General features: G+C 40.1%; 1 protein-coding gene across 1 annotated transcript in view; it reads left to right on the forward strand.

Moving 5' to 3' along the window:
* The window catches only part of NPAS2 (neuronal PAS domain protein 2), a 150,912-nt gene that overhangs the window by 47,636 nt on the left and 76,525 nt on the right, over window positions 1–26,751 (forward strand). Inside the window, exons 2-4 of the mRNA XM_067563513.1 lie at window positions 14,470–14,523; window positions 20,709–20,857; window positions 25,634–25,725. Coding sequence (XP_067419614.1) covers window positions 14,492–14,523; window positions 20,709–20,857; window positions 25,634–25,725 — 273 coding nt within the window. The 5' untranslated portion in view covers window positions 14,470–14,491. The remainder of the gene's footprint in view (window positions 1–14,469; window positions 14,524–20,708; window positions 20,858–25,633; window positions 25,726–26,751) is intronic.

The following is a 26,751-nucleotide window of genomic DNA, read 5'->3' on the forward strand; positions in this document are numbered from 1 at the left end:
GAGAAGGCAGCTGAGAAAGAAGGACATCTCTCCCTTGGTGCTGGGGCCTGGGCCTGACCATTATCCTGAGGAGAGGCTGCCAGGGCTGCCAACTGGCTAGGGCCTGAGGACCTGCTGGAGCTACTGGAGCCCTGGGAGCCAGAGAAGACCCTTGGGCCTTGCGCCCTGAAGGAGCTGCCCTCTGCAGACAGCCCCGAGGAGCTGCCGAACCTGCCGCCAATCGACGAGGCCAAAGGGTTGTGGAATCTCCCCCTGGCAGAGTACCCCAAGGAGATGGAGGGTGACTCGGGGGACAAGACACTCCAGGGAAAGGGGGGAAGGAAGGAGCCCAGGGAAGCCAGACACCTGTCTGGCTGTGTTATGACTGGTAGCCGGGTCAGCATGTTTCGTTTGGAGCCCCACTGACTCAGTGCCAGGGCCCTGGGTAGAGCACAGGGACTGCAGTTGCAGCTTTCATCTGTGTGGAGTGTTCCTTGTACCCACAGTCTCCTCTTCCATGTGCACTCATGCAAGGAAAGCCACAATCTGGCTCTTAATTTGGTTGTGAAGTGAAGAAAGAACTCATGAAGATGACAGATTGAGCCACCCTTCATTTCAATGGTACTGCTTGCTGAGTATCACACTGCTGAGGGTGAGTCAGAAAGACAGATTCTTCCATCACCTGATTAAAAGAGAGTCTTCTACTGAACAGCAATGTGTTTCTCAGATATATTACAACAACGTATTTAAGCAACACTCAATATTTTCAGCAAATAAGAACGTCTTACAGCTAAAACTTTGAAGAAGACATACTGATATGGAGCCCAACTCCTCCCCACTGTAAGATCATTGGAATCAATTGAGTTATTCTGGGGATGAATTTGAGCCACAGACTGCATCTGTCGTGTAAAAACATATACCTCGCATGCCTTACTGCACACTTTCAAACAAACGGTTCCATCCTGTTCCATTTGAAGTTAATAGTAAAACTCTCATTGTCTTTATGGGTTAAATTGTGCAAATTGCTGCACCATCCCACAGCCAGCACCAAGAGGTACCATTACTCCCAGACCTTAGCCCTGCTTGTCAAAACCAATTTTGTCAGTTGGCTGGAGCCCCAAGGTAGAATCTTCAAAGCTGATATTTGGGCATTGTCTTTTAACAGCCTTTAAGTGTTTACCAAGGAGTGGTTTATCTTGAGCCATTGTTTCCCTTCCTACTTGTTTTCATACTTCAGATAGGAAAATAAATCTTTTTTCTGTAGCCTAACCTGAATTAGGGTTTGGTTTTGCCTCTCCTCTGTTGTAGTTCCATGATTGCATGTGGGGGACAGAGTAGCATGATCTGTGTCAGGGCTGTGTGATTCCCCTCTGTGCCTTCCACCTATGGCTCAGGTATGTTTTTGGCAATGGAGGACCGCAATGATACTGCTCCCACCTGAGGATGCAGGATGCTGGGGCAACATGAAAGGGCCAATCTTCATCTACAGCAGTCCTGGGATCTGCACAGATGGAGCCTGAGTTCCCTGCAGAGGGTAGGGCTCCATGAACCTTCAAACCTCTGAGTTTTGAAAGGAGATGAACTTCACTGAGTTTCCTATGTACTTTTTTCCCTTCCTGAGGTGTTTCCCTTGGATCAGGAATATGGCTTCATGTTTGGAAATATATTTACTGGGGCAGGTACTCAGCTGGTATAAATTGTCATAGGTCCATTGAAACCAGATTCTTTCCTGGTGTAAATGTCTTTAAAGTCAGTAGAGTTACACCGGGGATTAATGTGCCCCATAAACTTAAAACCCCACAAATTATTAGGTCCTTTGCAAGCCATATACAAATGATTTACTAGAAAAAGGGGAAATGAGTTCTATCTATTTCAGCTCATGGATGTCTTGTTTTGAATTTAGTGCCACTGTAAATTGTTGATTTAAAGCATATTCTCTTTATGGTAATATTAACAAACAATCTCTCCTGTTATATCGTTGCACACAAGGGAGAAAATTGTGTGGATAGGATTAAAAAGATCCTGTCAAGTTTATTGCTATACCAGAAAAATAGACTTACCTTGATGGTAGTCTCATCTGGGAAGGCTTACTTTGTGGACTCACTGCCAGTGTTAGTGTTTTCCTGCCCGTGTGGGCCAAAGCAACGAAAAAGTAGCCTCTGAGGTTTTTGTCAAACTAACCATTACAGAACCAGTGCACATACATTCTGTTGGTGTGTATGCACTGGCTTAGTGTTTGACAATCAGAAGGACACATACAGTTTTGCTACGTAATATGAAATGGTTGCAAAAATAAAGAAATTTTTGGGGGATTTCAGAACTCTGAGTGTCTTACAGTTGAGACTATTTTCAAGGCAAGGTTTTTGGGCTGCTATTACACTATTTCTTCAAATTTTTATCTACCAATCTAATTGCCAGTCACCATGAGATCTATGCATGAAGTCATGTCTCAACACTTAAGCCCCAGTCCTGCAAAGATTTACACACATGCTTATCTTAACCCTATGGGACTACTCAGAGTGTGTGAAGTTAAGCATATTCATAAGTCTTTGTCTGATCAGAGTCCTAGATACCGCAGTGATTAGTATATTATAAAATACCTAAGACAGAAAGACAGACAGGTAGAGGGGTGCATAAGGTTATCAAAAATTATACATCTTTGCAATTGAGGGCCTTTCTCAGGAGAGTTTGTTTGCTGTTATCATAAAGAGATCTATCTTTTTTAAATCATTTTCTAAAAATGACATGATGAACACACGATGTTTAGACCCAGTCTATATTAAGATGTGTGTCTTGCATTCCTTTCTCTTGAATGACAAGTTTATAAAACAGGAGAGACAGGTCAGTGTGGGGGGTGTACTATATTCACTGCAGAATAGCAAAAACTTAGTAAAATAGTCTCGGGAGTATATCTAGTGTGTGAACATATCTAACGTAACTGACATGCTTAAGGTGTTCTGATGATGAGTTTTGAATATTCAGAACTGACGAACAAATCAGTATATCTTCTTGTCAGACAGCAGGGCTCTAGTATGTTGTGTGAGTAAACACTTGGTTCAGTTGGGTTTTTGTAAACAGTACTTCTCTCTACAAAAGCAATTGAATTGTAAGGGCGTGATCCTGCACCCACTGAAGTAAATAGCAAAGCTTCCATTGACTTTGATGGAGGAGCAAGACCTAAATGCGCTTTTAATATTCCTACTGAAGTCAATGGCAAAACTTCCATTCACTTCATTGGTGCAGGATCTAGCTTTTTATAAAGTGATACAACTTAAGCCTTTGTAGATAAGCATTTATTAAGAAATTTCCCAGCTAGAAAAAAATAATGAATTACACATTGTCTTTTTTTAAAATATAATTTGAATAAATGTATCCGTGGTTGTAGCCTAATTATTCACACATGAATAGATGTATCAATCAGTCAATCTGGATATTTTTTCTTAACTTCAAACCATGTTATAGTAATTATTTAATTTTTGCTATAGAAAAGAAAAAGTGTTTCTCGGTGTGTCCTCAGTCTTCTCAGGACACTTTTGTATTATCTGGAAATCTTTTGTGTAGTTCACAGAGTGTGGGGCTGGGCCCCATAGAGTCCTGATTTCTAATTACAGTTATGTCACTGGTTCACTGCACCAGCTTGGTAAAGGCAATTAGGGACAGTGTTTTAAAAACACTTGGAAGAGCTCTTGGGAACACATGTAGTAATCAAATATTTGTTTTCTGAGACATTCTATTTGGGCAGAGCAAATGCAGATACAGTACCTTAATGGCAGGGGGTTGGCAAAGTTATTCTTTGTAGTTGCACTTACTTCTGCTTGAAGAAGTGCAGCATGTACCTTCTGCCTTTGTTGATGCATGCTAGCTGACAGACCTGGTTGACTACACATCCTTGGGACTGTGAAGTATTTCCAGACATGCTGGACCTCTCTGCCTCCCCTGCTTTCAGGAATGCTAGTTGTAACAATTTGCATAGTTGTGCAAGTAAGGTGGAGTATCTGTGCAAAACGAGCCAGAATGTAGCCTTTAACTGCTCTGTGCCTCAATTTCTTTTTCTAAAATGCAGATGATAATACTACTTTACTGCAGAGGATATTCATGTGAGAGTGTGTTCCTTTGAAAATGTCTGGCTGTATAAATGCTAAGCATTATTATTTTTCCCAACTGGACACGTTTTTCCCCACAAAGTGTGCAATGAGCTAAGTTATTATGTGTCTTGTGACAAACCCAGGTGCATCATCACTGTAGTCAGCTCTGAATGAGAGGTGACTGTGATCAGACCGTTACAATCACATCATCAGTTCATCACATGGAACAGTGTTACTGAACTGACCTACTTTTCCTGTACGCCTACGGAACGCTAATCCTGTTTAGCATTGCTGGAAGGGGACAGCCGCACTAAGGAGCATTCCGAGTTGTACAGATGGCAGCCTTCACTGATGAATGTTACTTTAATTTGTTAGATTGTCTGTTTTCTAGAGTGTTAGTAGTGATCAGGGCAAAATTTAAGTCACATGATATATTTGGCCCATTCATGAAAGATTAACTTTTATTAATAATAAAAGTAAAAATAAAAAAACATTTCTATAGTGACCTTCCATCAGAGACCCCAAAGCACTGGACAAACTTTACAAACTGATTAAAACCTTTGGATATGACTCTTCTCATTTATACCTGTGTAGCTCTCTTGACTTTAGTGAGGTCTGGAGTGGCTCAGGACGCTGAGTACTGACCTCAAGGCACATTATCAACAAGCAGGGCAGAGACCCCAAATTGTTAGTATGTTTTATAATTAGATTTCACCAACCCAGTAACAAGTGTGAACTCCTGAAGTGCTAAAACAGTCTTACCATGGACTGTCAGACAGTCCCCTTAATCATTCCAGTCTATCTTGCCATCCAGGCAGGCTGAACTATGGGATAGATGGTCACTTTACGCCAAAAATCACAAAAATATTCAGGTCACTGTCAGTCCCAAAGGACCAGTCACTTACCCCAGGTCATTTGTATTCAGATCTTCAAACCAAAGACAACACCTGTAGCCAATCCTGGTTCCCAACCTTTTTGAGTGAAAGCCTACCTAGTTAATACTACGTAAAACATGTGCCCTCCTCATTCCCCTGCCCCGGCCCCTCACTGGCCATAAACACATATGACCCCTATAAACACATATCATAATTAATAACACTAAATTACATAATAATAATAATACATTACGCTGACCTGAGTAAGAAGGGAAGCCTTCCCTGGCGTGGCTGCCACCACATGCCACATGTGGCCCCGCCTCTTCCTATCCCTCATGGACTAATGATAATGAAGACAGGATCTGGCGTGTTGGCCAGGGCTGCTCCAGGCCCCCACTGGTTCAAAGCTGCCCCTCTCCAGCTGGGTGCCTGGCTGGGGCAGAGCTGCTCCTCTGCTCTGGCCTGCTGCTCCCTCAGGGGAGCTGCTCCTCCACTCTGGCCAGCGTGGAGCTCGAGGCTGCCATGCTTGGCGTGGAGCTCGGGGCTGCCATGCCTGGCACGGAGCTCGGGGCTAAATGACCTCAATATTACTGAAGCCTCATGGACACCCTAGAATCTTTGGTGCCTCCCCGAAGGGGGTCCCGCCCCCCTCCCAGTTTGGGAACCGTTGCTGTAATGAACTAACAAAAGATTTATTAACTAAGAAAATAAATGAGAGTTATTTACAAGGTTAAAACAGGAAACGTGCACACACAAATGAGTTACAGTCTTAGATTTTAAAAAGGTAATATAAGATACTATAAAAGCAGCTTTATAGGACCTTTAGGGCTGTCCCAGGCTAAGCAGCATGGGAATCTCTTGCTTAGGTTTTTTGCCCCTCAAACTCCAGGCAGCCTAAAGAGACCAAGTTTCGCCTTTTCACGGATTTTTTTTATCCCCTTCAACTCATATTCCAAGCTGATTCGATGAGTTCTTGTGCAGGTTTCCCCTTCCTGGAGGGAGTGAGTGAGGAATGCAGTCAACAAGGTTTCTGTCCTTTGATGCTACACAATACCTCATTTGCCTTCAGCGTGTCATCTTGTGTGCAGGACGAGCACTTTACCTTAATCAATGCTTCTTTTCCTGTTTGGTGAGTTACACAGTTATAGAAGTTTACAGTGCACACACTCAATATAACTTTATACCATGGGATACAGATATTATAAACAGGATTAAAACATGCAGCACCTAACAAGGATTCCATAAAGTCCAAACACTAAATGCATTCTTATAACACTAATGTATGTTTTAATGATACTAACCCACAGGTAAGCCAGACTGGTTTCCAGCCATGCATTTATCAGTGTTCAGTGAGGCCCTGGGCCTTGCTGTGAGCTGGCATCTGGTCTACCAGCTTCACAGGGGTAGTCTCTGATTTACCCTGGTGAAAGGAGAGTTATGCTATGTACATTTAGGGCTCAGTTCACTCAACACTGAAGTACAAACATCTCCAGGATAGAGTGGAGAAGCTGTTTAACAGTGCAAAGCTATGCCATACAACAGTTTCAACAGATAAAAATGATTCTTTTTTCCAACTAACCATTTTAAGTAGGCAGAATGTAAGGAGCATAACCAAGATACATTATGTGCATTTTCTTCTTTTATTATAATCCCATAATCCTCAGGGGTGTTACCTACAAACATCACCTCATCCCCAAGGCAGGCCAATGGAACATTAATATGTCAGACTCCATAATTTCAATTCCTGTATTTGTTTTCTTTAGAAATTTTTGTTTTGCTTTAATCCTGAAAACTTCTGAAGAGCCATTATAAACTGAAACATGAAACTCAGTGAAATAACAAATTTAGAAATATTATCACTCCATTTAAATATAAATGCAAGGTATATTTAAGGACATGTGTAAGTCTATTTTGAAAATTTTGATGAATACCTTCTCTGTTTTTGTAATCTTGTTGTTCTGTGTTTGGTTTTAAATGCAATCCTTTTTATGTAAAGAGCATTCATAAATATTGAAAATTTAAATATTTTAAAACAGTAAAACAAAATATTCTCTGCCAAGAATCATTAGCCTTCATCAAGTCTGGAAAGTATAGTTTTCCTTTTACTGTGTCTTGTCCTGTTTTGAAAGCCCAAAACATTATCTTTTCTAGTAAAAACAAAATTCAGACAGCTATTGAAAGGAGGAGGATTAAGTTAGACATGCTTGGGCAAAAATAACTCTAAAGTAGCACACTTACCATTCCACTGGATTTTACCTTTGTGCTTAAATACAGTAATTCCCACAGCAATTGGTGCATTACGTGAACCTGGTAGCTCTGTATGCTGCTATTCTGCCACAAAATATCACAGTGCCTTCTCAAAATAAAATGCACGTTAGAATGAAAAGGGATTTTCTTATATTTGTTAGTTATTTTCAGGCAATTGTGCTATAGACAAACTCCGTGTTTTCAGTTCTGTAATTCAATTTGTAATTTTTCGTAAACTTTTCTTTTCCCTTTGGTGTGCTATTTTTAGCGATCAACTTTAGCATGTTTTTGTAACAGTTCAGAGGGTTATATTTGGCCAAGATGTAGTGATAGGATGAATTCCTGATTCAAATTTGATTTGCTCTCAAATCTGATCATTTATTCTGATTTATTTGTATTCATACAAATCCAACCTAATAGTCTTATTTTGATATTCTGTGGCACCCAGCATGGCAGGAGTATCTAAGTGCTTCATCCAAAAAAAAAAAAAAAAAAAAAATTAGAATCAGGTGCCTAACATGGTCACTGCTGTCTTGCGGCTCTGTCACCTCTTACTCCTCATTCGTTAACCTTGCACCTGGTTACACAGCAGGACTTTGAAGTGAAGTTTAATAAATATTAATAAGTTTTACTTGCTTTGGAGCAGTCTCACAACTCAGAAGAAAAGAGAACAGCTGCCAGCTCAGAGACATTATGAAGCTCACCAAGTATTGGTAAGGTTCACTTTGAAGACCTACTATGGAGCAGCTGTGAGACAGAGAACATTGTCTGACCCCTTGATGCAGATTAGAGGAGCTAACCCTTATCAAGCAGGAGGCTTGATAGTTGTGCCACTGTAGCAATCTGGCAGCATTGTCCCTGATTCCCGCAATTTATTTATTAATTTATTATGTGTATTACCATTACCTGCTTCCATCCCTCCACCAGATACGAGCATTCCCATCCATTCCTTCCTGTATTTCCTCTTTGATGTCCAATAAAATAGCAGCTGTTGTTCAGGGCCTGCCCATGGCTCAGATGTGAACCTGATTCATCAGAGATACCTCTTCCATATTTCTGAATTCAGTATACATCTCTTATCCACACCTTGACCAGATACAGTATTGTTTTCCAGGTACAGTATTGCTACCCAGGAGATCTAATTTAGGATGCATATGTACACCATAAACATAGTGACCCCTGTAACATCGAGGAGCAGGTTTTTTTTGTTTTTGGGGAGGGAGGGGGGAAGCTTCTCCACAGCATTAAGTGGGCCTTATGCTGGCTGATGAGCATAATAGTCCCTGCATGCAGGGGAGAGCAGGGGCTGTGGTTACCTAGTTCCTTAGGAAGCTAGTTGCTGGAAAGAGAGGTAGGGAATAGATAGGCCCTGCTGGCTTTAACTTGCCAGCTAGCAGAGTTGGACAGTCACTTGAGGAGACTGTGCTCCACTGTTCCACCATTTAACTGATCTTAGACTACTAGCAATAAATATGCCTAATGGCCTGTGAAGGGATGTTTGATGGGGGGGTTGTGAGTTATTCCAGAGAATTCTTTCTTTGGTGTCTGGCTGGTGAGTCTTGCCCACATGCTCAGTGTTTAGCTGATCACTATATTTGTGGTTGGGAAGGAATTTTCCCCCAGGGCAGATTGGCAGAGGCCCTGGGGTTTTTTCGCCTTCCTCTGCCGCATGGGGCAAGGGTCACAGGCACAAGAGCTGTGGGGAGGGAGATCTAGCTTAGCAGGTATAGCAAAGCAGTAGCGCAACTTGCTAAAAAACATGTTTCATATGTACCACAAGGGGATCAAGGCCAGATGAGTTTTGTATTTTGAGCTCCATTTCTACTGGGAATAGACTGTCTCAGAATAAACGCATACAACCTTTATTCAGCAGACTCCCTGGAGCAAGCTGGCATTGTGTCTGAATTACTTCTCTCCCAAGCAGCTACTATTGTATGTATGAATGTGGGGTGATAGAGAGATGCTGTCTGATAACTGATCAGAGGATATAGAACTGCTGCTACTAGCTGTTCTTTTGTTTCCCAAATACTCCTCTTTCCCTAATAAATGCAACACACATATAACCATCAAGAACATGATTTAACTATTTCAGTAATAATGCAGATTATTCGTTTCAGATATTGTCAGTAAAAATGGATACAAAAATTTATTATTTTTCACCTTGCCTTTTGCTTTGAGCAAACAAGTAAAACACTCTGTTTATCAGACATAGAGACCTCAGGGATGATGGATCGGTGGGCCAGCCATAATCCCTGCATGGAACAAGAATAGACGCTAGTAAGCACACCTGGCTAATGTGCAAAGAGGTTTGAGAAAGTGTAGTTAGCTAAGATAAGGGGAAGGGCTAGCTCCCAAGCCAGTGGGCATGTCTACAGCCAGCAAGCAATTGGCAGCTGCTGGAAAGAGCACTGTGAGTCAGGCCACTCTGAATCTTGCCCTGTAGTGGCAAGACTCATTTGGAACTCAGCATACCAGCTGCTATGTCCATTCACCAAGACGTTTTGAGCAGAGACAGCTTTTAGCCTTTAACTTGATTTTAGCAAGCTTCAACATTTTACATTTTTAACAAATCCTTCAGGAATTCAGAACTTTGTCTGACAAAGGCCTTGGCCAACATTTTCGCAAGTGGCCATTGACTTGAAGCAATTCAGGCCTTAGTTTTACAAGTGCTGAGCTCTCCCAACTCTGAATTAGAGCTGCTAAGCAGGGAAAACAGTGACTCTCCTGTCACAGGTCTAGTTAAGCACCCCTTCATGTGCACTGACCAAGCTGCTGTGAGGGGCTCTGATTATAAAATCACCCATGTGCTTTAAACCTCCAGAGTCTGAACAGACTCTATGCACTGCTCTGGTTTGGGATCCTTAGACCAACTCTTGACATGCAGATCTTCAATCTAGCACCTGTTCCTGAGAGCTTAGACCTCATGGTTCAACTGCCTAGCTCCTGACCCCTTTCCCGTATTGCAGCCTCTCCCAAACTAAAACCATGTGACTGCTCTGGGGTCACATGCTAACTCTTCAGGGACATATGATGGATGTTGCACATAACACAGAGAGACAGACTTTGCACAGGATTATAAAACACTAGTGCTCTTTACTTAAGAGTTAAAACACAACTCCAGATCACCCTTCTCTTGTGGGACTGTCTGAGTTCCCCCCACTTCATCAGACTCTTGCAGCATCATCCTTCTTGAGGTGGTGAAAGTGGCCAAAGACACCAAATAGATCATCTCCTGCCTTTTATAATCTTCCAGTCCCTCTCTCTAGTGATTCCCAGATCAGCCTACCAGGTGAGTCGGCTGTCAGGTGACCTGTCCCCAGACAAACCATTAAAATACAATGGAGAAGGCAAAGGGCTGCACATTGAAAATGGAGTTTGCACCTCGATAACGATGCATACAGAGAGTTCATAATCGCACGCTGAATTAACAAATTGTAAATTGACAAATTACCCAAATCCTTACACTGCTCCCTGAAAATCAGGCCCAAGTCATCTCAAGTTGGGCATCTAAAAACGGAGATACCCAAGGGCCATTATGCCATCTGGGGATTGCTGGAGTCCAAGAGCACTGCAACCACACTCCTTCCCTGGACGTGCCTCTCACATGCTTTCTCCAGTGGAGACTATGAAGAGTGGTGGCTTAGAGTGAACTTCCCTGGCTCTGTGCTTCTTCAGATTCCTCCAAGCTGGGGATTCCTCAGCAGCCTAGTCAGGCAGCTTTTTGGCAAAAGATCAGTCCCAATACATACATGTGGTGAGCTGAGGGTTTCTTTCTCTCTCTTCAAATATGTTCTCATTGTGGACCATCAATTTCAAATGCTGAATTATTGCTGGCTCACTCCAGTGAGAGATGGTCCTCTCTGCTGATTCTAGCTGCTTATCATTTTTTTAGTATAATGTATTTTCTTTGCACTTTACTCATCTCTAATGATGATGATATTAGTAAAGGCACAAACATGATTGTCATTGCTAAGTACTCTTATGGCAGGGGTTATCAGGTGGCCCTGTTGTTCATAGTGTTACAAGTTCTTAATGTGAGAACATTGTTCAGTCTTTGAAGAAATACTGCATTATTATTATTGGTGATGCAGGTTCTTTTGGGGGGTGAGCTGTGGCAAGGAGCAAGGGAATTTGCTGTCTGCCTTAATCACTCAAGTGAAATCTTGAACCAGAGTTGCTCCCTGGAACCCAGGCATTGATGTTTGGGATGAGAATTCTGAAAGAAGGTGCTGCCGTGTGCTTTTTGTGACCTTCCTTCTGTTCAAAGTCTGGCTGGTATAATATAAAATAAACAAGTAGCACTAGGAATATACCCAGACTTCATATCACTGATTTCTCCTCCAACGGGAAGCTGGCCTTCAAGGCCCAGACATATTCTACTGCTCATCAGAGGAGTGACAGAACTAGTTAGCAACAAATATAATTTGTTCTGCCATACCTATTTTATTGAGCATAGTATTCTAATTTCATATGCTAAGTACACACTCACAAAAATTATTAGCAACACTTAAGATGCTCCAAAGATTTGTTAGTGTCAACAAATGGATGTGGAATCAAAGTGTCAGTTGGATAGTGTCTGATATTGGCAGCATCACAGCAGGTCCTGGATTTGACATGTCTAAGAGAGACATATCTTGGACAGAGTGGAGGAATTATGCCTATTGCCAGTGAGTATGGGCCTATGCCCATTGTATAATTCCATGTATTCTGTAGATATCCAGTAAAACAATATTTTTTTTCTCATCATTAATAAAAAAGTACAAAATGGTAACAATTACTGCAATACTCAAAATCAGAATTTGTGTTATCCTGAAATGGAGAGGCCTAACCTAGTGATTTGAGCAAAGGCCTAGAAATTTAAGGTATGTAGCTTCTGGGTTCTAGTACTTGCTTCTATGACTTCTTCTGTGTTCTTGGACAAGACATTTAACCACTTGGCCTCCCTTCCTACCAATGGGCAAATAATTAAAAAACTATTGATTTTTTTATTTGGAAATGTTACTATATTTATACAGTATCTTATTTGAGAAATATTTGTCAGTTCAGTTAATCAGCCTGGCTCTATGGCTGAGTGAATAATTTTTAAAAGTATTTGTTGATTAATTTAGAAACTATAATGAATTTTGTCAAATACATTTTTGATCAATAATATTCAACCTGCTGTATCAGTTTCCCCATTATGAAATGTGGATGATGATACTGACTTGCCTCATGGAGGTGCTGTGAAGCCTGATTAAGCAATATATGAAATCTTTATAAGCACTAGTTAGTATTATTTTTTTGTCTGTATTCTGGATTTCTGAACACAGCAATTCCAATGTGCCAGTCATCAATAAGATCCAACACGTCCTCTATATTTACTATTTATGCTCCTCTGCTACCTAATTCAAATCCCATTAAGTTCTCACCTATAGTGGCTTTATCCTCAGACCAACAAACAGTAGCTTTTAACCTGCTGCTGCACTTGTATTGTTACAAAAAATTAACAGGATAATTTGCACGTATATCTCCTATTTCTTAGCTAGCTAATGTCTCATGAGCCAATGTAGGACAACTACATATTAGCTGCTAACAGAATTTCCATAATTCTTCCCATTGATCAGTTTTCATTATTGTTTTTAAACAAATATTCTTGGCACAAAAAAAATTCCTGTGCAAAATCATTTATTGAAATTGTATTAGGCCTAAGTAATGCATATTCATTAACCTGACCCTCCTTTTTTAACTTTTTGTTGTATCATGCTTCCTAAATTTTGAGGAATCATTGAATGGAAGGAATATTGACAAGGAATACCACTTTGCCAATCACAGCGTAGGAAGTCTAAAGTTTGAAACGTTGTGCTATTGATACTGTAAATCCTTATGTGGCAAGCAGTAGGTGCACAAGGCTATAATGGTCTTATATACGTGTGAGTACATGCCTTGAATGGGCACAGGCAATGATAAATGCGAGGCTGTATTCTTCTCACTGGTTGGTATTAAATCTCAAGTCTCCCTTATTCAAAAGAGCACTTGGAAAAAGAGGGACAGATAGTGAACAGAGAATGAATGTATCTAAGGAGACAAAACTTACATGACTTTTTTCTTGTCTTGCCTACATGATTTACCTATTTTACCTACTCTTCTTATGAGCTATGGCTGGCACTTGTACGTACCTATTGTGTGCTCAAAATTGCTCATTCTTATGGAACTAATTGCTTGAGCAATGGACATATGTCTTACGGCAGATCATGCATTTAGTCAGTATCTGGCCAGTCTATTCCAAAAAGGTTAATACTGACAAGTAAGGTACATGTTCACAGGGATTGCATTTTTATGTGTGTGGCAAGTCAAGTTGGTTTAACGTAGGACTGATAGCTGCACTGTTTAAAAACCTGTTAAACTCTAAAAATTAAGCTCAAGTGAGATCATGAGAAGGCAGTTTGGTCTCCTGTCCCGTTCAACCCCATAACTCTCGGCTGAGACTATCAGCAAGGGTATCAGATGTTGCAAGGCTGGTTTTTACAACATGGAAACCTGTTCTTTAGGAACAAGGCTGTGTCAATAGGACGTAAGCACATGATTAAGAGCTATGTGGAATTGGGCCCAAAATGCATCCCCATATTACTTTGCCTTTGGGAATCCTGTGGAGCCCTTGGAGGAACTTTAAGCTTCCCCCAACTGGAGGATCCACCTGGAAGGGCAGCAATTGTAATAATGCCTGCTTTTCCCCAGGGGTGAATCCTCTTTGGGACATAGGGGGCCTTGAGTGTGCAGAGGAGTACCAATTTACCTCCCTGCATCTCTTGGGGTTCATCTAGCCCAGTGGTTTTCGACCTGTAGTCCATGGATCCCTGGGGGTCTGCAGACTATGTCTAAGATTTCCAGAGGGGTCTGCATCTCCATTTGAAATGTTTTAAGGATCAGCAAACGAAAAAAAGGTTGAAAGCCACTGCTCTAACTTAATAATTTGGAGACAGAGTCCACAGTAGACAGATTAGATTGTAAACTTTTCAGAGGAGGGACTGCCTTTTTGCTATGTGTTTGTACTTTGCCTACCACAAAGGGGCCTTGATTTCTGATTGGAGCCCTTGGATGCAGTACAAATCATTAATAATAAATAATAACATCTACAATATATGTTTCTTAAAATTAAGGACTGAGTTTAAAACCCTGCTGACACATTTAGTTGGCTTGGGTACTGTCACTCTGTTATTACAGTAAAGCAGAAGTGACTCTGAGATTAACCTGAAGGTAGAGCTAATGACATGACAAGTTATAATAACTCTGCATTCTTTCAACAGAAAAAGCTGTTTAGACAGTCTCATGGATGAAAATGAGAAAGACAGGGCAAAGAGGTGAGCACTTCTTTTTCTCTTATGACACTGTTCATTTTGTGGTGAACCTAATATTATATGTTGTTGCTGAACCTGTTTTTTCCATCCTAATTTATCAGAAGGGAGAGAAAAACAAAGCCAAACACAACTTGAAAAACTGTTGAATCACAAGCACTATTATTAGCCATCCTTTAAGAATAAAAGCGTGTCAGTAGTGCTTCCTCTGAAAAATATAAGCAACCCAAATTCAAGGGTTGTTTTTCATGTTACTGCACATTATTATTGTCAACTGAGGAACCTACAGAATGCTCATTTCTGCCACAATACAACTTCCTCGTCCACCGTGTGTATAAAATATACATGTTGTATTATAATATTTTATAACAAACACTTTGTAAAGGAAATACAGATTGTTCATTGAAAACATTGAGGTTTTCTTACTATGTTACTCAGTTTATACATGGGTAATTATCTCATAGTGATTTTGAAAAAAACAAACAAAAAAACACCTAATACTTTCAAATCACCTTAATAACAAAGAAATAACAATATTACAAACATTAGTTCAGACCTAAACATAATCTGCTTTCATATGTGCTTATTATGCAGTGGGTTAAACCCCATTGAAACTAGACTAAACGATGGCATAGTTAAATACTCCTTTGTTTAGCAGAAGCCAAAACAGTAGAAACCACCACCTAAAATACTGACCTATGTGACAAAGCTGAGCAGACGTATGCCATGTGGAGTGAGGGATTTACCAGGACTGATATAGCAAATGCAGGGGTTAGTGTATTGATGATGGAGCTGTGTATGTCTGTGTTTTTGAGGAAAACAGGAGAAAACACCAAAGAGCAGGGGCAGAAAAAGCCAAGGACAGTCAGAACAAGCACTGGGAATGTGGTCCCTAAGAGAGGGAGCTTAGGGAAAAGGAAGAGAGAAAAAGAGGTAAGAGAGACAGCTTTTGAGCTGAGTGCTGATTGGAAAAGGTGCCTGCAACTGTGAGCAAAGGAACAACCACAAGATCCTGAATTTTTGGCTAACTAATTGGGTCTAAAGGGGTAACGTGCTGTTCACTACAGTGGTAAAGTCACAGTTAATACATATACAGGAAATTGCTACTAACACTTTATAGGGGGTGCCTTTTGAGGTAGAAAAATATTTGTTGCAGTAAAACTCCATAATAATTGACTGGACAGGAGTGTCACAGAAGCTGTTTGCTAGCAGGTTATTTTGAAAGTGTTATCAGTACTGAAACCAGCAGTTTAATTGGTGTAGAGGGAGCCTTAGGTTGCATGTATTTTTTTTGTTTGGTTCTTTTTAATGAAAGTATTTCCAGTCCAGGCACAACTAGTTGATCCAGTCTCATCTCTTTTGATTCTTTTCTTGCTCTTCCCTCCCTGCAGTTTTGTTTGTTTGTTTGTTTTCACTAAGATAGGTCAGAACACTCACTCAATTGTTCTCCTTTGCTTCCTTTTCTAATTCGTGCATGCTCAAGATACAGAAGCCCACTGTTTGATACCAAGAGAAAGTGCTGACCTAACTGCTGCCAACACTTAGGACTGCAAGGGATGTCTTCTGAGGCAAAGGGTCTATCAAAGTTTCCCCAAAGCAACTGTGCCAACACTCTTCACAAGGGACTTAATGCACATGAATGTTGCTAAACATAGTATTATTCGTGCACAGTACAAAGTACTATGTAAGGATGTGCCAAACCATCTGTAAACAATGTAGACACCTGTGAATGGAGGAGCAGGATAAAGGAAATGGATGCCTCATGCCATATTATGTCACGAAAAGATATCTTTGACGATATCACAACTGAAAGTGTCATACAAAGTGTCAAGAATTACAGCATTGCTGGAATGTGGTGTTGTTTTCTTGGTGTGGGGAATGAAGCAAAGGGGAGAATAGAAAGAGGAGTTCCAGGTTTAACTGTCGCTACCAGTTCACACACTTAGGTCCAAATTACTTTTATGATGCATGCCAGGCAACCATTCAAAAGAAAGTTTAGTGAGCAACATACAGACAGAATGGACACAGGATAACACATATCTTAAATAGCAGTAGTTGTCATTACCATCTACTGACATTTTAATGCCTCTTTTTTTCTTTTTCTTTTTCTTTTTTTTTTTTTGGTAAGGGGCATATGTGGTGATACACTGGGACAAAGCTTTATTAACATTTCTAATAATCAAAATTCCATTCATATTGGGTCTCTTTTTCCCATCATCGTATGCCATATTCTTTGGAGGTAACCAGGGGGTACATAACTAGGATTAATGGTATGAAATTAAGATAAGGACAGCTTCAGGAGAATATCAGGGATAATGAATGCCCTAATAGTGAGATCTACAGACTATTGAATAAGCTTTCAAAGGAAGCTTTGTTCAAGACATTTAAAACTGGACTGAACAAAGCACTAGCAAATATAGAGTCCTGCATTGGCAAATAGACAGATTAGATGACCTAATAAGGTTTTCTCTTTTCTTCCTTTATTCTACTCTGATCATTGATTTGGATCTTGGTAGAGTTATTTCCACTAGAGAAGTTTTCAGATTTCCTTTGTGAATAAAATGTCAAGTGTTAAAAATAGGCACTTTCTGGTTTCTGTCAAAACATCTTTTACTTTCCAGGCAAGCAACACATACTCTATATATGCTGGAGGGTTGTTTCAGTTTTTGGAGGGATGGGGGTGTGAACCGTCCATGCCCAGGGTAGCCACCTGAAAATGCCAAGGTCAGGGCAGGAGAGCAAGATTCTCCGAGCACTGGTGGTGACACTGAAGTCAGACTTCCCAACCAGCCACAAGCAGTGCTTCTGATTCCACACACACTGGTTATCAAGAAGCCAAAATACAAATACACACAGCCCCCTTTACTGCATTTCAGTCTCTGGCTCCCAATCGGCCACTAGGTCCAGTAAAGAGATCAGTTATTTAAAACTCTGTGCTCTTTACCACAAAGGTTTCTCCTGACCCCAAAGGGTCAACCACAGTACCAGATCAATATAAGTTTGGATCTTACCCAAAATCTCATGCTGCCAGCCAATCCTTTAGTAACTAAAACTAAAGGTTTATTATAAAAAGAAAGAAACAAACTGTAAGAGAAATGTTAAATAATTAAAGCAATCAGATACATACAATTGATTTGAAAGTCCATATATAATAGAATTGTGGAGTTTGCAGGCTTGTATAGTCCCTCTAGTGTACATCCAGTACCTGGATGGGTCTCAGTCCTTTGTTTCACAGCTTCAGTTCAGTTGTAGATGAGTTGATCCAGAGGAGGCTGAAGACTGAAGAGAAAATGGATGTGGTGCAGCTTTGGCCTTTGCCTTTGCCTTATGTCCTTTGGTCTTTGCCATGCTGCTTCTGGAAATTTACAGGAATAAGGTGGAGTCCAGGGTCACATGAGTGACTGGTGACTCATCAGGTATATTCCTGGCTTCTCCCCTTGAGCCCATTGTACCTGTGAATTTCCTTAATGGGCCATTAAGCAGGCTCGTGCTGCAGCCATCCTGTCTGTGGTGTCGCTCAGAAACACAGTACAAATGGAAATATAGATACAAACATATCCATAACTTCCATTACACATATAACACATGAACATAAACATTATCATCTTAGTTAGCATGTTACAGCCTTTCTAATGGTACCTGATATGGCATATCTCATATTAATTATTACGATTTTGACATATTTATGTTAAATAATATAATAAATGCACTCTCCCCCAATCCAGCCAGCGTCACAGGGGGCTTTCAAGCTGACAAGGGCTGAGAACTGAATTAGGTGAAAATAAAATTTTGATTTTCTTTAAATCCACTTGAATTGTTCAGAAATATGATGAAGATGGATTCAAATCTTGTCCTGTCAGTTTTCTGCACTTGTAACAGTAGGCTGAAATCAGTCAGACAACATCAACTCAATCGTTTGTGTTCAGAGCTGTAAAATAACCATAGATTGGCTTCTTTCCAGTGCATATCAAAGTGTATTCAGGCTTGAGAGCAAGACAAACAAAAATTACCTCCCCTGTCACTAGTGACATATGGAACCCTCCATTGTGATATCTTTGCTGAAAATGCTTATTGGTGCTCAGAAGAATGTAAAAATTGGGTTAAATTCTGTTCTCATTTACATCAGTGTACGCCCAGAGTTCCTTGTTAACTACAGTGGAATTACTGTGGTTTGACACTGTTGTTACTTTGAGTAGAAGTTGGCCTGTTATTTATTAAATCCTGTCTATTTCTAACCAGAATTTTAGCTCTTCATACATTTAAACCAAGTAAATATTAGCTTATGATGTTCTTGTTTGCCTTGACCCTTTCCAAGAAGTAAGCAGAATGTTTGGCATATTTTACAGTTCATTTTTTGCCTAGTCATATAAACCCAGGTGATACCTTCCTAGTAAAAGGTCCATTAGCATACATATAAAAATGTTCATACTGGGAGATGAAGAGTGCACTGAAGAGTACAATTCTTAGTTTACAGACTCGTCTACAATAAATAAAAATTAAAATACAGCTACTATTACTGTTCCTAATAATCTTTTCGGTAGCTGTATTTTAATTTTTATTAAGAGACAGTCCCTGCCCTGAAGAACTTACAGTTTAAATAGACAAGACCCACAAGGGGAGTAGTAGTATCCCCATTTTATGGAGAGAGAATTGAGGCACAGTGAAATTAAGTGACTTATCCAATGGCACATATAGAGTCTGTGACAAAACTGGGATTTGAACCTAGATCACCTGAAACCCCAGTCCACCAACTAAACCACAAGACCAACTTTCCTTTTTACAATTAAACTGGTAAAGGATGGTTGTAACCTGTCAGTTTTTTACTTTTTTATCTGCCCAAGAAATAATGCAGGATACCCAAGTGTTTTGATCAGCCCAAAAGTTTGAGCATTATAAATTGTTTTCTGGACCAACAAAAGTGTCATCATGTTATTTATCTTGTCTACTTACTATCGTCCCTTACTGAAAGTACCTTGTTGGTTTTGGACACTTTGTGATTAGTGTGAATACCAGTGAGACATGGTACACCTGATTTGCAGATTGATAAGGTTTAATGTGCAAGGTTTTTATAAATATACTAGTTAGATACAAAGCCTAAAATTAACTACAAAATATCATACTCACTAAGCCTGGAGAGCTAAGCAGTCACTCAGAAGGCTGTATAAAGGAACGGCTTTCTTCAGGGGCCCCGCCAGGGAGTCAGTGGCCTCTGGTCCAACCAGCAGCACCTCCTTCGGAGTCAGGTGTTGATGGAGCGTCCCCCTTTGTCTAAGTGGTGACTACTTATACTTTTTTATAAATAACCTTCACTTAATTATTTTTTCTTATTATTATATATGCTAATTACTTATATTGGGTTTTTACTTTTAATTATATTTTGTTTTTACTATAATAATTGGGGTCATTAAAACAACATCTGGTGATAGGAAGGGCAGAGTAAAAGTCTGCCCCTTGGCAGTAAAACAGTGTACCCCCAGACGTTTAAGGATAACTTCTTGTTCTCATCACCGTTATTTATGTGCAGCTGCAAACAATACAGTATCTGTATTTTGTTTTGTTATGTGCTATGGTGTACAGAAACTGAGACATCTATAAAGTTATTCAGTCTCTGCCAACTGGAGGATGTCATGCTACAGGGGTCAGAATAGCCAAGCAAGCAACTGAAGCTATGCTAGGCCTGTAGGACAGTGGTCAAGCAACTCAAATTGTACTGGGCGTCCAACATACCTCATCACAGAATGCATGAATTTTGAGAACACACACACCTGAAAAGCTGTGCTCACAAGACAAGCTTTATGATTTGTCAGAAAACAAGGACCTGAGATTCCTCCACACGTAGGCCTGCTGCTGGAATAATAGGGGAAGGACAGAAGAACCAGCATGTGGTCACTGAGCGAGCACAGGAATAAGATAATAAAGTCACAGAGCAGAGAGGGGAGTAGAATCCTGCTCCATTACTTCACAACCCAGCACTCCATCTATAGGGCTATTCTGCTTTTCAAGGTGGGCCACTAAACAGGTCACAAAGATGAGAGTGAGAAAGGTCAGTTCTTGGTTGCTTATGTAGTTTTGCCCAGTCTTCACACACTGATGCATAGAGAGTTAATTTTCTAAATAATATGTTGCAAGAAGAATATGTAATGATTACTTTTTCTAGGTCCTTTTTTTTTTTTTTTTTTTGATATTTATAGGGCTTCACGTAATAAGTCTGAAAAGAAGAGGCGTGACCAATTCAATGTACTCATCAAAGAGCTCAGCTCCATGCTTCCAGGCAACACCCGTAAAATGGACAAAACTACGGTGCTTGAAAAAGTCATTGGCTTTCTGCAGAAACACAACGGTAAAAATTACTAATCCTATCCATTCACAGTCATACTGTACAATATCCTTGTTATGCCAGTGATGGTCAGAGTGGCTCAAGTGGTCAAAAATTTCATAGTAAGATTTCTTCCAAGTTATAATTTATAATGAGAAAACTTAAGGGCAATAGGCAACCCAAATCAGCCTTCTCAGCTGCTCCTTGGTACAGGGTAGTACTTATCCTAGGCTACGGCTACACTGATGGCAGCAAATTCGCCACCGTCAGATCGATTTATCTGGATTGACTGAGTGGTCAGCGCAGACCTGCTCAGTCGATCCAGAAATTGACATACTAAGACCAGCAACACAAGTAGCGTAGCGCTGCGTTGATGGGAACACTGTTCCCGTCGGCACAATGCAGTGAAGACAGAGCTCAGAAGAGAAGCTCAGCAGTCAACGGGAGTTACGCAAGTTTTTTGCGTACTTTGTGTAACTCCCGTCGACTGCCACCGAATCTCACAGGTAAGTGTAGACAGGGTCCTACTTGCTCTGTAGTATAATGCCTGTTCAGACCTGATGGGCTTGATCAAGGCTGCCTTTCTTGATCACAATGCATCTTTTGGCTGTTGGGCTCAAATGAATGAAGCCAGTCAGTCCTCTGATGTTCTAATGCAGAGGATGTGTGCCTCCCTAGCTGACTGAATATCAGGCAGCCAGGGAAGAAATGCGAAGGGCAGCAGAGCTCTGAAATGGACCTGTGAGCTAAGCAGAGGAGGGACATGCACTCTGAACAAAAAAGTGCTCGGGAGGAAAGAAGAAGCTCCCCTATCCTGACACCAACAGACTTCCGACTGGAGGGGGAAATATTTTTCTTAGCTTCTCTAAAAGAAGATGTAGAGAGCCAATCTAGTCCCTAATGGGATATTGTGAAAGGAGGTGGTGATTCTACATACTGTGGGCCCTGAGTCTGAAAAGGAATCTGCTTCTGAGGACAGGGGATGGGAGAGTTATCATATGAGATGCTTGCCTGTGCACCTCTGCACATCCCTGGTGTAAAGCTGGTAGGTTTGAAGTGGGGTTGTTTTCCCTGGATAAGCCAACCTGCTAGCAGCCAGCAACCATAGCCGTGTGGGTCTCGTCTAGCCTAGGTTTCAGTTTCTACTGCATCATGCTCACTATACATTTTAACAGATGAAAATTCATCAGGGATTTTTTTTTTAAATTAAAAATTGTGGACCGTAAAGGCTCAAAGTTGCAAATTTAAGTAATTTTCTATACAGAAAATACCTTAAAGTAAATGGCATGGCATACTTTCTGGCTTTAAAATATCAATCATTATTTCTCTGGCATTTGGTCCATGTACCATCACACCAAGCAGGCTGAAGGGTGGCTGAAGGAGGGGAGCTCAGAACTGATGTGTGCATACTGTACCACAGTAGGAAATTCTGATGTTAAGGGCCAAATTTTTAAAGTTGGTTTCATAAATTGCATTCACAAATATTTGCTTGCATAAATCTGGTGAACTTCTACCCGATTTGCACAGGCAAATACCAGTTTTGCATTTGCATAACTTGCATGTTCAATTTTAGTTTGGTTTTGGGGCCACTTGCAAATTGGCATAGAAGAGTAGAACAAAGACAGCTGCTGAATAGTGATGAAGACCAGACATTTATTTTAAAATATATCTGAAGGGAGAATGTTTATTCTCATAAAAATGTGTCAGCTCTACCATTATATTTTAGTCTTGAACTTTAACCCCTGCTGTTCCAAACTTTGGGGGCCTCTCTGAGCAAAAACTTCAAATGTGCTAAATTATACCATTCTTCTGTGATGTGAGCAAACTTTAGAGACAGATCACCTCATGCTGAAGGAACCCTGAGTTTAGGGTGGAATGCTGCAAATTTTGCCTTGCAGAGTTTTCACCAGATTTCTCCACCAGAAGTGTGGGGTTTGCCCCTGCCTCCCACCCCATGGAATGGGCAGATGCTTTAGCCCCCACAAATCATAGATCCCTTGAGAGATCTTGGAGAATTATCTAGAAGTCATGACCATTCACTTGAAGGCTTTGCCCAGGCTCCAACTTCCTGGTAGGGTGGCTCCGTGCAGTAGGGGAACATCTGCACAAAGGAATATCAGGAACCAGACTAAGTCCACCAGGATACTTTATCACTTATAACCCGAACCAACTTTGATAGCAGGGGCTGATTCTCATTTGATAAGGCCTCTTTACACTGCTCAGGCAGTGTATGCACAGCTGTGGAGCAGTGTAAATGGGCCACATCTCCAGAGATGACAGTCCCCAGCCCACACGGAACCCCAGTGAGTTCAGTGGGACTCCATATGGGTGAAGGGGTCCAATCTCACAGAGCAGCTTGCAGGACTGGGGCCTAGTGAATTAGTGTACTATGCCACTTTGCTCTCCTATATTCCTTGTACAACCTTTCCATCTGCTCAGAGTTGAGAGAGATGGGTGTAATGAAAAAGCACATAAAAACTCTTACATCATGACACCAACATAATGAAGTCACAAATGTCAAAATAATTGAGGGAAGAACTATAGTTATTTGGTCATTGCAGTGATATTTCTCTTTTAATTAATTTTTGCCATAGATAAGATGATTTCATGCAAGAGCACATGACTGGGACATCTGAACGTTTCATTGTACCTGTTATTCTTTTACAGCTTCTTTGATAATTGTATATACTTATTTAAAATGTGACAGTAATGAGGTATCTTTCTTTTTAGCTGGCCAAGGCAGAGTAAAGGATTATGTTAATATGCCCACTTAAAAAGTCAACTAAAGAACAACCACATTCCACATAGGAACTGAATAAGTGTAGATGGAGCAGCTGATAGTGCCAGTAATTTACTCAAAAAAGACACTTGACTTTCTTTTACCTGATTGTTCTTCATTTAGTAAACAACCTATGATTGCATGTAGAGGTTGGACTGAATTGCTATTGGTTTTTTGCTCTTGTTTAGGAAGGAAGGAAGGAAAAACATTTCAGACAAAAATCCATTATTTAAAAATTTAAATCAATAGTAGATGTGCAAAATACTACAAAACAAATAATACAGTTTAAAAACATTGTTTTTTCTCCACTGTAGATAATACTTTTTATTTGTTGTATTCAGTAGTATTTTCTCTTACATTCAGCTTTCTAAACCAAGAATTTAATTATAACAGAAAAACAGATCAATTTTGAGGTTTCCTGTTCAATAAACAGTCTCTTTTATTAATCCAAGGAAGCTTGCCAAAATTCAAATAATTCTTCCAGAAATTTATGTTTCAAATATGCCAGTTTCTCCATGCTAGTATCTACTGTAAAATATTTCACATTTTGCAGAGTACGTAATAAAGAGCTGATTGGAGCTGATCCTTTCTTCCCCCAGCCATCTGCTAAACGTTCTGGGCCTGTAAAGCCACTGCATTGTGGTATCAGGACAACCCCAGCATGCTGAAAAATTTAATTTAGTGGGAAACAGACTGCTGCAGCTCCACTGATAAAAGCACTAACCTACGCTTGTGTGTGCGCTTTGATTTACTTCCATGAGGCACTTCACACAGACACTGTTATAGGTTTGCTGCCTTTTATATCAGTCAGCCATTTTTATTTTTGTGGTCAGTCTCTTGGAACAGAGAGAATGTGGTGTTAAGTGCGCTATAAATGTTGATAGATTAGATTAATCTGAGTAGAGTAGAGAGGCCATATTTATCCTCGACCTCCACCTCCAGTGCTAGTGCTCCAGGACATTTTTATTAGAGCTGGGTGAATACTGAACAGAATATTAGGCAAATACGTTTAAAATTTTGTGAAATGAATCAAATAATGTATCTGACAAAATACATTCTTGCATTAATTACCCGCTGAGGTGAATAATGTACCAGTACTAATTGGAAATGTTATTTGAAATAAATTATTCAACACATATGATTCAACCAGTTCTAATTTGGGTTCACTCTTAACTACAGAACCATAATTCATAATTATGATGCACTTGCACTCCTCCAAGGGAAAGCTGACAAGGGACGAGTACCCTATGAGTGCTTAATAGACACGGTCTTCCATGTGGCAGAACAGAATATGGCCATCAAACCACAGAACAGGTTCACAGTCAGATTTTTATTTTAAAGGATAGGAGATTGCATTTCCAACAGATTTGTGTGAGGAAAGCTCTGGTTTGATCCCCCATCCTTTGCACTGCCCTGTGGTGCTGGCTGGTGATGCCGTGAGAGGAAAAGGATGCTCTGTCACAAGAGACGTTGTTGGAATTTGTGCATTTTCCATGTGCACCAAGCAACTGGTGGAGCAATTGTGGCTTCTGAGGCACAGTCCCTGTTGCAGCTTCCTCAAGGACACTTCTCACTGCACCTACTTGGTGTTGTGGCCAATATCTAGCCCTTTGTCATTCCCATCCTAAATCTGAAACTCAGTAAAATGCAATTACATATTTGATATAGGCTAATCCTCATGCTCATTTTAATTTTGCTCAGGCCTTACTTTTTTTTTTTTTTTTTTAAACTCAATATTCACCTAGGCAATACACTGATTGAAAACAATGGCCATTTGACTGCAAACTCCCATTGAAGACAATGGGATTTGGCTGAATAAAAACTGAATAAGGATCTCAGAATATGGTTCAATGAGGAGATCATCCATATTCTCACACTGCATGCATGTCCCATGCTTGAAAAATCTCTATTCATTTCAAATTATACAAAGTATTGATATCCCTTAGCAGCAATTTGTATTTAGTTTTGCAAAATATACTTTTCTTTGGATTTAAAACAAAATGGTCATGTTATTTGTTTAGAAGTCTCAGCACAGACAGAGATTTGTGAAATTCCACAAGACTGGAAGCCTTCGTTTCTCAGCAATGAAGAATTCACCCAGCTGATGTTGGAGGTAAAAAGCCATATAATTTTGCTATGTATGTGCACATTGTTCTAGAGCAAAAATATGTCTGTGATCTCAAAAAGAGAAGAACTTTAGATTTTATTGTATTTGACCATAAAGCAGAGCCACCATTTAAAAAAAAAAAAAGGTCGGAAACCAATACGTGTTCCATTCTGTGCTTGGACACTGCAGTAACTGAAGTATGCAGTCAATAAAAATCCTCAACTTTTAAAAAATGCCACAGACACACATTAAAGATAATACATAGAATAAATTCAAATAATGATTTACATTTTATTGATAAAAATATAAGATAGGGAAAGGGAAAGCTTGCCATTTCTCTCCTTTTTTTGCATGTATATTATTGTCATTATTATTTTATTTAACATTTATACTGCATTAGCACTTAAAGGTCATCCACGCCACATCCCTATTGTGCTAGGTGCTATACAAACAGAAAATGACAGTCCCTGTTGACTTGACACCATTAGTGTCATTAGTACTTCCAGTGCAATCATTTCCAAAGTTCCTATCAAAGACATCTTTATTATAATACGGAGCACAATCACTTTGCAATTTTATTCTATTAAATTACATATAAATCATACCATGGGAGTTTCTAAAACTAGCAGAGATTTTTAGGGAAATGACTCGATGTTTGTGTAGGTTTGATATGAAATCCAAGTCAGCTGTCAAAATGTAATTTTCTATCTTAAAAATAACTACAGCCTTGTTAATTGTCTTTTCTGATACTAAAAAGGTAAAGATTACTTGGTTCTGGAGCAACGTTTAGTAATATGTTTTCTCTGCTTATTTGTTTCCTTTGCTGTGATTTATGAACATTCGTCTGAAGAAAATAGTGTGAATGGACATCATTCACTCTGTGGGTGCAGGGAGATGCAAATAGTCAGCAGGAGGAACTGCATCAATGGCAGCATTAGCCCCTGCGAGGAGGACAGACAGCTGCTGCCCTATGCTGGGGGTGGATAGCTGTAAATTATCTCTAAGGCTCCACTATTCAGTCACCATTACCTC

This window comes from Emydura macquarii, unplaced genomic scaffold, assembly GCF_026122565.2.
Source record: "Emydura macquarii macquarii isolate MOO-44397 ecotype Brisbane River unplaced genomic scaffold, CSIRO-AGI_Emac_v2 contig_2531, whole genome shotgun sequence".
Classification (NCBI taxonomy): domain Eukaryota; kingdom Metazoa; phylum Chordata; order Testudines; family Chelidae; genus Emydura; species Emydura macquarii.